This window comes from Balaenoptera musculus, chromosome 14 (genome assembly GCF_009873245.2).
Source record: "Balaenoptera musculus isolate JJ_BM4_2016_0621 chromosome 14, mBalMus1.pri.v3, whole genome shotgun sequence".
NCBI lineage: Eukaryota > Metazoa > Chordata > Mammalia > Artiodactyla > Balaenopteridae > Balaenoptera > Balaenoptera musculus.
The window spans coordinates 22,183,330-22,196,020 of NC_045798.1; the positions used below are offsets into that span (position 1 = coordinate 22,183,330).

The following is a 12,691-nucleotide window of genomic DNA, read 5'->3' on the forward strand; positions in this document are numbered from 1 at the left end:
GGAGAGAGGTGCATCTCTTTCTTCCCACATAATGAGGTTGAGAACTTGAACAAGTTGTTCCAGCCCTTCTGTGCAGGGAGTGTCTTCTGCCCTCCTGCAGGCAGAGCTACGGGCTAGGTCCCGTATTTCCCTCACCCCGCATTCCTTTTCTCCCTCTTCACATTCTCTCAGCCCAACCCTCATTCCACTGGGCCATCAGGTGTGTTGAGTGGGGTCAGTGACTTTGGGGACCTCCTCAGTGACCCCCACACCTCATGAACTTCTGAGTAGCTTGATTCTGCCTCCGTTTCAGGAAAACTTGTGCTAGAGTCACTGATGGAACCAGTTAAATATTTACTGTAACCACGGTGTCTTTTCTTCATCTGCAAGGAAATTTGGTAGGTGCCCCAGGCAGGGCCAGCTTCGCAGGTCCACCTGGCTGATCTATCCCACTGGAGGTTATTGCGTTCCCTGAGCTACTTTTGGGGAGGGCCTCCTTCTATGGCAGAAGGAAATACACTTCATAACCAGGGATTCAGGACATCAGTGTTTCTACCTTCAGATGAGTAGGATTTACTGAACCCCATCAGTACGATACGTACCAGCGGTAGAAAATACTTGAAGCTGTCAAATGCTGCATTAGATTTGTGACTCTGCCCTAGGGCAAATCGGGCCTAAAATGGGGATGAACTTGTGGGGGAAAAGAGGCGGGGTAAGATGGGATTAATGCCCACCTTGACTTGCTGCTCTCGCTAGCGTGGGATGTTCGGGTGAGTATGACAGTGGTTAAGAACCCAGGTTATGGAAGCAAATTCACAAGTGTCCAAATCATGGCACTACTACATTGTTGCGTTATCTCGGGCTCTCGACAAATTCATTCAACAAATACTTGGCCGAGCACCTACTAGTTGCTGGACATTGCTTTAGGCGCTGGGGAAAGAATGAACGAGGCACATAGTCTTTGCCCTTGCAACCTCGGTTTCCTGGTTTCAGAGGGCAGCGTGAGGCTGCTGGCCGGCTGGGACCCCCCCCCGCCCCAGACAACCCAGGTGCCACCATCTTGTCCCCTCGCAGCCCAGCCGCCGCCCGCACCGCTTGGTGGCCGCGTCGGGACCCTTCGCGCTCCGCTTCCGGCCTCCGCGCCTCACTTCCGGTCGACCGCTCCTTCCTTCCGCTTCTCTATGGTGCGCGAGCCGCCGGAAGTGGCTCGCTGGCCGGGACAGGTCGGGGTGCAGTGTGGTGAGGAGAGAACGGGGGTGGGGCTGGGCGGGCTGGGACTGGTGTGCGGACCTCCCGAGGGCGTCCCCGGGCTGGGGTCTGACCCGGGTTCTCCGTCCTCATTCTCCGGGGACCCCGGCCGCTCGGCGCCGCACTCTCAATTTCCTGCTGTGGAAAATGATGGCTGCAGCCTCGTCAGGCCTTACAGGGCAGCTTCTAGATAACGACCACCACGGTGGTGGTGATATCAGCTCACATTTATTATGCGCTTGTCTGGGCCAGGCACTGTCTACTGTCTTGCCAAAGTCAGGATTTCCCACACTTAACGCTTTTCGGGTCCCTCTGTGAAAAATCAACTTACCTTGTACGATTGTTTACTAAAGGGTTTTAATTGAGTCACTTTTAAAAATTAAATTTACTTTAAAAGAAAAATTTAAATCTTTACCGTAAATAGAAAACTTTTCTCACTTGTCCTATGCAGAAGGTAGTGATAAAAATTAATGTATTCAATATGTAAAGGTTATCGTTAATAATTGTGGCTAGATTTCATTGTCTAAGGATCTGAGATAGAGCCCTTTTGTTAACAAAAGGACGTTGGCATTCATAGATGTTAAAGACTAACTAGGGAAATGACACGTTCTCCTTGAAGCAATCAGAAGTTTCTAAAAAGAATTGAAAGGGATTAACTTTCTCCGTAGGTGCTTAACATTATTAAGCACTCGTGTACCATCTAAAGCCCTGCTCTCAGATCATCTTCGTCGCCTGCCCCAGTGGAGCGCCTCCTGCATTAATGTCCACAACCACCTCTGAGGTAGGGGTGGCTATTTTCATTTGATCTGGGAGGAATCAGATGCAGAGGAAAGTGAAGTGACTTGTCCCAGGACTCATAGCCATGAAATAGAGGACTGGAGACTCCAGCCCAGGGTTTCTCTGACTCGACTCTGTTGAGGCATTGGCTCCCTCAGTAAGTGTTGGTGACAGATTCACTGGGGTAGGGGGGTTAGTGCTGCCCACCTTGGGCTGCTGGTGACAGTCAGTAGAGGTAGCAGAGAGAGGATGCTTTGTGACGCTAGAGGCCCATGAATGTATATTCTGTTCTTTTAAATTTTTTATTTTCTATTTTATTTTATTTTATTTTTATTATTTTTTTGGCTGCATTGGGTCTTCGTTGCTGCGCGCCGGCTTTCTCTAGTTGCGGTGAGCAGGGGCTACTCTTCGTGGCTTCTCTTGTTGTGGAGTATGAGCTCTAGGCACGTGGGCTCAGTAGTTGTGGCTCATGGGCTCTAGAGCTCAGGCTCAGTAGTTGTGGCGCCTGGGCTTAGTTGCTGCGCGGCATGTGGGATCTTCCCGGACCAGGGCTCAAACCCGTGTCCCTTGCACTGGCAGGCAGATTCTTAACCACCGTGCCACCAGGGAAGTCCCTGTTCTGTTCTTTTAAATTTTCGCGTCAACCAGGGAGTTGATGGCATCGCCAGATGACATGGTGGCAACACTACAAGATACAGTAATGTAGTTGTCAGGAGCACTGCTGTGGCATGTGTTGGACCCTAGCTTTAGCACACTAGCTGTGTGACCTTGGGCAAGTCATTCACCTTCCTGACCCTCAGTGTTCTCACTTGTAAAATGGTGCTTGTTCATATCTGAGAGGATCCTTGTTATAAGAACCAAATGAGAACATACCCTTAAAGTGCTTAGATCAAGGTGCAGCACACAATGATCAATCAGTAGTGTTGAGAATGGGCTTATGTGCCTGGCTGAGGAGTTTGGTCAGTGGGGTGGTGGTGGTGCCTTTAAAGAAGGTGGAGTTGGGGAAGATGAGTTCATTTTGAACAGGCTGAGGGATGATTCCACTTTTTACAGAGGATTAAATTGAGGCTTTGGAGGGTTGATGACTTTTCTTGAGTTACCAAGAGTGTAAGCAGGCACAACTGCTAGTCAGACTTCAGTATTCTGACTCTAGGAAAATCTCCAGTTCCAACTCTGGAAAAGCTCAGAAGCTTTCTCCTCTTAACAGGTCTCTGCTGTTTCCTCCTGACCTCACCAAACAACCATGTCATCGGAATCGAGCAAAAAACGAAAGCCCAAAGTGATCCGAAGTGATGGAGCTCCAGCTGAAGGGAAGCGTAATCGTTCTGACACTGAACAGGTGAGATCAGCCAGGGCTGCTGTGCTGCTGAGAAATTGCAGCTCGTGGCCAAGCACCTGGCTGTGGGTTTGCAGCAGCCGAGGGTCATAGGCACAACCTCCCAGGTGGCCTCTGTTTGACCAGGTGCCTGGAATTCCCTTGGCTCTTCAAGACCTGAATATCCACATCAGATTTAGCTGCAGCATCCCAAGAACCAACAAGCCTGTATTAGACATGATTAGTGCCTGAACAGAGAATGCATTCTAGTATGGTGTGTCTCCAGCTTTCCTGATGGTCAGAAGAAGGCAGTCCATCCGCAGCAGGCCACTAAGGCTTTGGAGATGTGACATCCCTGGTCTGCTACCGAGACAGTACCAGAACCATGTAGCTAAAGAACGTCTCCTGAGGCCTGAGTGCTCTCGTAGTCAGCAGGTTCTTCTTTTGCTGTTTCTCTGTCCTTGAATCTGTCAAGCTAATTTATGACTTAACTGTTTTTTTCTTCTCCATTATGGTTTATTACAGAATCTTGAATATAGTTCCTTGTGCAATGCAGTAGAACATTGTTCTTTATCCATTCTATATATAATAGTTTGCATCTGCTAGTCCCAAACTCCCAATCCATCCTTCCCCTTGGCAACCACAAATCTGTTCTCTGTGTCTGTGAACCTGTTTTGTAAGTAAGTTAATTTGTGTCATATTTTAGATTCCACATGTAAGTGGTATCATATGATATTTGTCTTTCTCTTTATGACTGACTTCACATTGTACCTAATCTCTAGGTCCATCCATGTTGCTGCAAATGGTATTATTTCATTCTTTCTTACGGCTGAGTAGTATTCCATTGTCTATGTATACACCACATCTTCTTTATCCATTCATCTGTCGATGGACAGTTAGGTTGCTTCTATGTCTTGGCTATTGTGAATAGTGCTGCTATGAATGTTGAGGTGCATGTATCTTTTCTAATTAGAGTTTTGTCCGGATATGCCCAGGAATGGGATTGCTGGATCATATGGCAACTCTAGTTTTAGTTTTTTGAGGAACCTCCATACTGTTTTACATAGTGGCTGCACCAGTTTACTTCCCACCAACGGTGTAGGAGGGTTCCCTTTTCTTCACTCCCTCTCCAGCATTTATTTGTAGACTTTAATGATGGCCATTCTGACTGGCGTGAGGTGGTACCTCATTGTAGTTTTGATTTGCATTTCTCTAATAATTAGCGATGTGGAGCATCTTTTCATGTGCCTCTTGGCCATCTGTATGTCTTCTTTGGAGAAATGTCTATTTACTCTTCTGCCCACTTTTTGATTGGGTTGTTTGGTTTCTTGTTATTGAGTTGTATGAGCTGTTTGTATATTTTGGAAATTAAGCCCTTGTTGGTCGCATCGTTTGCAAATATTTTCTCCCAGTCCATAGGTTGTATGACTTAACTGTATTGATTTTTTTGGTTGGTTGTGGTTTTTGTTTGTTTTTTAACTAGGCTAGAGAAACATACCAGCTTCAATTTAAATGGAAGATGATGCTTTCCTCAGATTTAGGAAATTAAAATTAATGAAGAACCTTATCCTTTGGGAGGTATTGATTCTGACTCTTTTTTAAAAAAATTAAATTGAGGTATAATTGGTATATAACATTATATTAATTTCAGGTGTACAACATAATGATTGATATTTGTTTATTTTGTGAAATGATCACCAAAATAAATCTAGTTAACATCCGACACGTTACATAGTTGTTACAAAAATTTTTTTCTTGTGATGAGAACTTTTAAGATCTGCTCTCTTAGCAACTTTCAAATATGCAATACAATATTTTTAATTGTAACTGACTCTCTCTTAAAGAGATGTGTTTGTTTATTCCAAAGTCTGGGAGACCAGTTAGGATATTTTAGTTTCTGCTAAAGCTTGATTTGACCATCTAAACACCCATCAGTAGAAATTTGGTTAAATGAATTCTGGTTCATCTATATGTAGCCATTTTGATGGAGATTTATATTTATTATGATGGGAAATTGCACTAAATAGCATGAACAATATGATCCCATTTTATTTTATTTATTTTTTTAATGTGTTTATCCACAGTACTAACAATGGAGTTACTTCAGGCTGGGAGGTGAGATTATAGGCGAGTTTTCATTTTGTTTTTGATACTCCTCAGTATGTTCTGAATCTCTGACACCAAGCATGCATTACTTTATAATCAGAAAGAGGAAAAGAGGAATTCTTTTCCATTTTGAAAAGAAGAAAAACATTTGATTTGCAGACCAGATCCTTTAGAGACCTGATTTGGGGCTTCATTGTTACTTATCTCAGCCAAGTGTCCCTGTTCCAACAGAGAGACTTTTACTCTCCACCCAAGGCCTGTATCCTTGCCTCCACAGGAAGGTAAATACTACAGCGAGGAGGCTGAGGTGGACCTGCGGGACCCTGGCAGAGACTATGAGCTGTACAAGTACACGTGCCAAGAGTTGCAGAGGCTCATGGCCGAGATCCAGGACCTGAAGAGCAGGGGAGGCAAGGATGCGGTAAGGAGTGGGACTGGGAGGACACGGACCTGGTGGGTCTGCATGGATGGACCTGTTTCGCACCTATCAGAGCCCTTCTTTATATTGGTCTTACGTCCTGCCATCATCAGGGGGTTAGAGCCTGAGGGCTCCAGATACCTGCCTATTAATTTATTGTAACATCACCACCCAGTCATCAATTACAGTCATGGAAGTACAGGATAATTAATTTTTTCCATAACTGTAATTTGATAATTCATCCAAATGGTATTTATTAAGTGCTGGGTGTGGAGAAATTATGGTACATGTCAATCACCATTGCTATTGTAAGGCTAGACATGTACAAAAAAATCGTAGAGACCAAAAATTAAAGTATTAATATTAAATGAAAAAAAAAGTTTCAGGGCAGAGAAGCAAAACAGTGTGACTGAAAACTAAATGGGTAAGTTCAAAACAAAACAATCCATATTTTTCCAGGAATCTCACTTATTTGTGCTTATACTGGCCAATATTGTTAAGATTATTACATTCTATCTATTTTACTGTAGTCAAGTTTTACAGCTGTACTTCTGCTATTTTCATTTACATTATTCTGTAATGTTGTTTACAGAGGTCAAGTTGTATGGCATGATGTTGCCGTTGTTAGGATCTCTGTGTACATTGTGTAGAGACAGCTATTGTTTGCATTGGCTGCCTTTGCTCCATCTTTGATTCCTGTTACTTTGGTCCAAGCAGGAATTAGTTTTTTATGCCTGGGAACCTTAAGCATTCCCTTATACAGTCATCCTTCCATTTCCCCCTGACACTTCTTATGGTTCTGAGCTCCTTCCAGTGTCTGTTTTTGATTCTGGATGAGGATGAGCAGTGAGGGGCTGAAGGAAGCTGAGCCAGCTCCTGTTGTCAAGGTCTTTACCAGTTTTTTTGGCCTGTAGGCAGTTGAGATCGAAGATCGGAGGATCCAGAGCTGTGTGCATTTCATGACTCTAAAAAAGCTTAACCGATTAGCCCACATCAGGTTGAAGAAAGGAAGAGATCAGACTCATGAGGTAGGAGCTGAGAGATTTAACCCTCCTCTTCCTCCTTCTCATCCCCTCTTTAATTTCCTTTACCCCTTTTCTGAGTTTGCTGCTTCTCTGCTTTGCCCCACCCCACCCCGACTTGCCCCACTCACCTCTGACCTTGTCCTCCTTTCAGGCCAAGCAGAAAGTGGACGCCTATCACCTGCAGCTCCAGAACCTGTTGTATGAGGTGATGCACCTGCAGAAGGAGATCACCAAATGTCTGGAGTTTAAGTGAGTTTTGGAGCACAGGGCTTTGGCAAGATGGTCTGTTGGTAACTGCTTTTTCCTGCATAGCTCAGTGTGAGCCAGTTTCTTTAAAAAGAAGTCAGATGCACTTGGAGACTACAGGATCTGGGGGAAGGGTGAATAGATCACTTTGAGTGGGAGAATTGGAAGCAGTAGTTCCAGGCTGCACAAAGAACCTCAAAAGCCTGTCTGACCCTTTTGAATTTTGCGCTCTGAACCTGGTGAAAAACAGTTGTCTCTCCCCAGCAGGCAGAGCCTTTGCGTTACCAGTTTGATTCCTGAGCACCCTGTATGGGAGCAGCTCACTTCAGTTACATCTTTTTAACCTTTTGGCCCAGCTTTCCTCTCTAAAGTTCCAGCAATTCATTTTTGCAAATGGATTTCATTATTTGGAACCTGAACTTCTTGCTGCCTAGCTGCCTTTAGGTGAACAAACTACAGTTTGTCAGTGTCCTTAAACTGTGATGCCCCTTGGCAAATCCAAGCTGAGAGATGTGAAAGAGGAAGGAATAGACAAAATAAGAGAAGGGAATGTGTTCTTGCCTCGTCAGATCTATTTGTGTAAACTGAAAGGAGTCAGGTTTTATTTGTAATAAACTTGGGATGAGGGGGACCACGTTAGGCATTGGGTTTGATGTATGCTGATTTTTGAGAGGTGTCTTTATCTGCTTCACAAATCCATCCACATAATAATATTTAAATACTAATAGAAGTGAAATCCACATCAGGTACCTGAGTTAATAGTATTGTACAATTGTCAGTTTCCTAGTTTTGACAATGTATTATGCTTAGATAAGATATTATCATTGGGGGAACCTGGGAGAAGGGTTCATGGAGGAAATAAACTCTCAGTTTAAGACTTACAAGAAGTTTCAAAAATAGTACTATTTAAAAAGAAGGAATATATGATGCTCCACCTGTAACCATTGTTCAGATGAAAGCCAGCAAACCCTGTAGCGAGGCAGGTGGCCATGTGGAAGGATCAGGGGCCCTGGAATCAGACAGCCTGGGTTCAAATCCCAGCTCTGCCTCTCCCTAGCTGTGTGACCTTGGGCAAGCTGCTTACTGATGGAAGCCTCCATCTCATTTGAAAAATGGAGATAAAAATCCCCATCTCAGTTACTGTGTATCACTGTACATGAACAGCTAAAGCCTCTAGATCTTTTCACATCTGGTCATACTATGTTGGATCTTCCCCATGCTATATTTAGGCAGTTAATAATTTGAACTTAAGTGTAGACTCTTATGTTTATTCCTGTTAAATGGCATTTCTTGGTTTCAGCCTGACAGTCTAGACCTAGACCATGGTGTTTTTATTTGATTCTTTAAGCTCTTAGCTCTCTTGCACAGCTTGGAGAGGTCTGTAAATTTCATAAGTGTATTTTTAGGTCTTCAGCTAAATCATGGATATAAAGCTTGGGCAACATGGATAAGGATCCTGTGGCATGTCACCAACTACCTCTCTTCACATTGAAACACCTGCTAATGAGCATTTGCTGAGAAGACTGGATTCTAGGTTCCTAGGTAGCTGTAGACCAGGGCTGAGTTGACATACACGGAGTGGAACTCTGGGCCTGTTTAAGCCACAGTTTGGGTTTCTGAGGGCAGCAGCTTGACATTGAGTTTTTGACTGCAGGTCAAAGCACGAAGAAATCGATCTGGTCAGCTTAGAGGAGTTTTATAAGGAGGCTCCTCCAGATATCAGCAAGGCGGAAGTCACAATGGGAGACCCTCACCAGCAAACCCTTGCACGTCTGGACTGGGAGCTGGAGCAGCGGAAAAGGTAGCGTTTCCTCCTTCCTGATCTTGTTCACCTGTGCAGACACCGACCTTTATCCATGAGGAACAGTGCTTTACCCTGACCCAGGATCAGATAGCAAAGCACTGTGGAACCAGCAGAATTGTCTCTAAGACCAGATCCCGTTTTGTGATTAATTCACACTTAGCAGTTCACACTTGACCAACTGTATCATAAGTGGGGTTGGAATTGCTTAACGCCGTTATGAGAAAGAGTAACCTTTCCTTTAAAATTTTAGTGCCTAAGATCTAAGTACCTTCTGTATTATTAATCTGATTTTTTTTTTTTTTGCCTTTTCCCCCACCTGTAAGCATATTTGTGTGGTATTGCAAAGCTTTGCAAACATTATTTTAGAAGGTTGTACAACATTCCAGGGTAAATTGTAAATCACATAATTGTTCCCATATTGAATTGGACTTTTAGGTTGTTTGCATTTTTTTGATATCATAAATAATGCTTTGAGGCACCCCTTTACATATAAAACTTTTTGTACTAATAAAGAGCTTTTATTTATTAACTGTAAGTAGAATGTCTATACTGTGTAATTTAATCTAGATCTTCCTTAGAATATGGTATGTATATTTTTTTCATACTGGACTTTTTATGGTTGCATCCCTTCCATCATGGTGACCTTTTTCCCTTTCATGTTTGTACACGAGTTCCAGGGCTTTTGGTTGGCACATTTGTTCTATTTTCTGTCAGAGAAGCTGCTGTTTTTAATTCCTTGCCTTTTTCTGTTGTTGAGTGTATTTTGTGCCTTTGGTCTGCATAATGAATTTAATAAGTACTGAGTCTGGATCTTAGGGACTTGGTGTCAGTTTTTTAGCAGATGGGGCTGGCCTGTCACACCCCTGTCCAGTACATCACTTGCCCTTGGCTAAGCCATAAGTGTTCCATTCCTTTGGCTCTGGTCTGGAATCTATCCCCACTCTGCCCCACTCAGGTCCATGGGCCTCATTTGTGTCCTATAGCTGCTGAGTCCATATATTTGTGAAAGTTCTGGGTCTAGCCTCTGAGGCAAGAAACGGAGCAGTAGGTGACACCAGTGGTCACGGGCACGGCCTCTGGAGCAGACAGGCATGGGTTCAGAGCTCAGCTCTGTGCTTGCTCTTACTGGATGACCTTGGGCAAGTTATCTACCTCCCTGAGCCTTCGTTTCCTCCTTTGGGGATAAAAAAAAGTCCCTATCTTCCAGGGTTTTTATAAGGATTAAATGCCATAATGCTTGTAAACCATTCTCCAAAGTGCCTGGCACATAGTAAGTGCTAGGTAAACATTAGCAGATAATCGTGACTGCTGTCATTAGGTAGAGTCTGATAGTGAACAGGTGTGTTGGGATGTCCCTGGAGAGCATCAGGCGACAGTGCTCTGTCTTCCCCCAACAGGCTGGCGGAGAAGTACCGAGAGTGCCTGTCCAACAAGGAGAAGATCCTTAAGGAGATTGAAGTAAAGAAGGAGTACCTGAGTAGCCTCCAGCCTCGTCTCAACAGCATCATGCAGGTGAGGGTCTCCCCACACCCCGCCACCTCCTTGGCTTTTGCTTTGCCTTCACCACTCAGTGACACATTGCTGACCTGAGGCCACCAGCAGCCACATCACCCTGTGGGTTTTGTCGGGTCTGTTAACCCTAATCAGTGTTAGAGCACAGTGCAAGGATGGTCCCGTCTGCATGCCCACAGCAGGTGTGATAAGGTTGTGTCCTGTGTGGAGGAATAGCTGGCAGGATTGGCTCTGGAACGTATACACACACGTACCTCGGCGTTTTCTTTTCACCCAGCGCCTATTCCGGGTAAAACGCTTTCACAAACTGTAAGTTTAGTTTACACCTTGCATGATCTCCACCAGCCCACAGTCCCCGGGTATCTAAGCATTCTTCCACAGATGTCTATTAGATCCCTCTGACTGCACCTCAGGGGCCAGCTGCTGAGCAAATCTACTCGCTCTGAAAATAACTTTACTCATATTTGAAAACCGTTAGGTACCTTAGGAGGAAAAGTCCCCACTTTACCTGTAAAATGTAATTTCTTTCTGTATAGGTGACCTGATTTTTGTTTGCTTTGTGAAGCCAGATTTGATCTAAATCTTTATAGTTTTATAAAGCAGGGTAAATGGCTAATATGGAGGAACTTTGTAAAAGGACCCTAGTGAAATTGAAAATTCACTTTTGTAGGATTTGGCAAGATCTACATTTCTTCTCTTCAACTCTAGGCATAGAATTAGAGTTAACAAATATGTTCAGTAACACTTCATATAGGACAAAAATCAGAAACTAAAAATTTTGGTTGTACTTAAATTTTTCCTGTTAACTGGAAACACTCTGAATGCTCCTAAATAGGGTACAGGTTAAATAAATAGGGTACAGGTTAAATAAATTCTTGTGTGGTTCAGTCTTACACCTATAATGGAAGTATGGAGCATCCTGTTACAGAATAACTGGACAGAAAGATCTATTAAATTATGAAATCAAAAACTGCAAGTTGTAGAACATGTTGTATAATCCCATTTGTATACCTTCATTTACAAAGTATTCGAATGGCTGTATATATGTGTAAGTCATGTATGTGCTTAGAAAAGTATGTTTTCATACCAAACCATTAAGTTACCTTTGGTGGTTGGGAACTGGGAATTTTTGCCTTATAAACTCGAATACAACTTAAAAAAAAATGTACATATACTACGTAAAAAAAATAATTTTATATAAAGAAAAGCATACAACTCGTAAGCATACTCACAGTTCAGTGGATATTCACTGTGTACACATTTGTGAACACATCTGTGTAATCAGCACCCAAATCAAGAACATTAGCAATTTTCCAGAAGTTACTTTATTCCCCTCCCAGTCACTGTCCCCCCACCCCATAACATTAATCTTGACTTCTAACATCACAGGTTAGCTTGGCCTGTTTTTGTTGGTTTGTTTTGTTTTTTAAATTAATTTATTTTTGACTGCTACGGGTCTTTGTTGCTGTGCGCGGGCTTTCTCTAGTTGCAGCGAGCAGGGGCTACTCTGTTGTGGTGTGCGGGCTTCTCATTGTGGTGGCTTGTTGCGGAGCATGGGCTCTAGGCACACGGGCTTCAGTAGTTGTGGCACACGGGTTCAGTAGTTGTGGCTCATGGGCTCTAGAGCGGAGGCTCAGTAGTTGTGGTGCATGGGCTTAGTTGCTCCACGGCACGTGGGATCTTCCCAGACCAGCGCTCGAACCCATGTCCCCTGCATTGGCAGGCGGATTCTTAACCACTGCGCCACCAGGGAAGTCCTCGCCTGTTTTTTAACTTATATAGATGGAATGATATAGTACATATTCTTTTGTGTCTGGCTTCTTTGATTCAAAGTTTGTGAGTTTCATCTAGGTTGTTGTGAGTACCAGGAGTTCATTTATTCTCATTGATGTTTAGTGTTTGATCTGGGGTGTTTCCAGTTTGGGGCTGTTGTGAATAATGCCACTAGGAGCCTTCTTATACATGTCCTTTGGTGTACATGTGTACACATTTCTTTTGAATATATATCCAGGAATGAAATTGTTGGATCATAGTATGCTATGCATATATTTAGCTTTGGTATTCAGTGAAACAATTTTCTAAAGTGATTGTGCTGATTTTTGAAATTCCCACCATCACCATGTGAAAGTTCTAATTTTCCACATCCTTGTCAACACTTGATGTTGTCATTTTTCTTGATTATAGCCATTCTGGAGGGTATCTTTTATGGTTTAAATTTCCATTTCCCTGGGGACCAGTGACATTGAGCACAGCACGTTTTA

General features: G+C 43.5%; 1 protein-coding gene across 7 annotated transcripts in view; it reads left to right on the top strand.

Annotated features, from left to right (window-relative positions):
* Positions 1-1,134: 1,134 nt before the first annotated feature.
* The window catches only part of THOC5 (THO complex 5), a 33,907-nt gene continuing 22,350 nt past the window's right edge, over positions 1,135-12,691 (top strand). For 2 of the 7 annotated variants that reach the window (XM_036823470.1, XM_036823473.1), the window contains exons 1-8: positions 1,135-1,218; positions 1,896-2,008; positions 3,212-3,343; positions 5,703-5,846; positions 6,758-6,871; positions 7,020-7,117; positions 8,769-8,915; positions 10,316-10,430. In XM_036823470.1, coding sequence (XP_036679365.1) covers positions 3,248-3,343; positions 5,703-5,846; positions 6,758-6,871; positions 7,020-7,117; positions 8,769-8,915; positions 10,316-10,430 — 714 coding nt within the window. In that variant the 5' untranslated portion in view covers positions 1,135-1,218; positions 1,896-2,008; positions 3,212-3,247. Of the gene's footprint in view, positions 1,219-1,895; positions 2,009-3,211; positions 3,344-5,403; positions 5,435-5,702; positions 5,847-6,757; positions 6,872-7,019; positions 7,118-8,768; positions 8,916-10,315; positions 10,431-12,691 lie in introns of all 7 variants that reach the window. The other 5 variants (XM_036823474.1, XM_036823475.1, XM_036823472.1 and 2 more) reach the window with 4 other exon arrangements.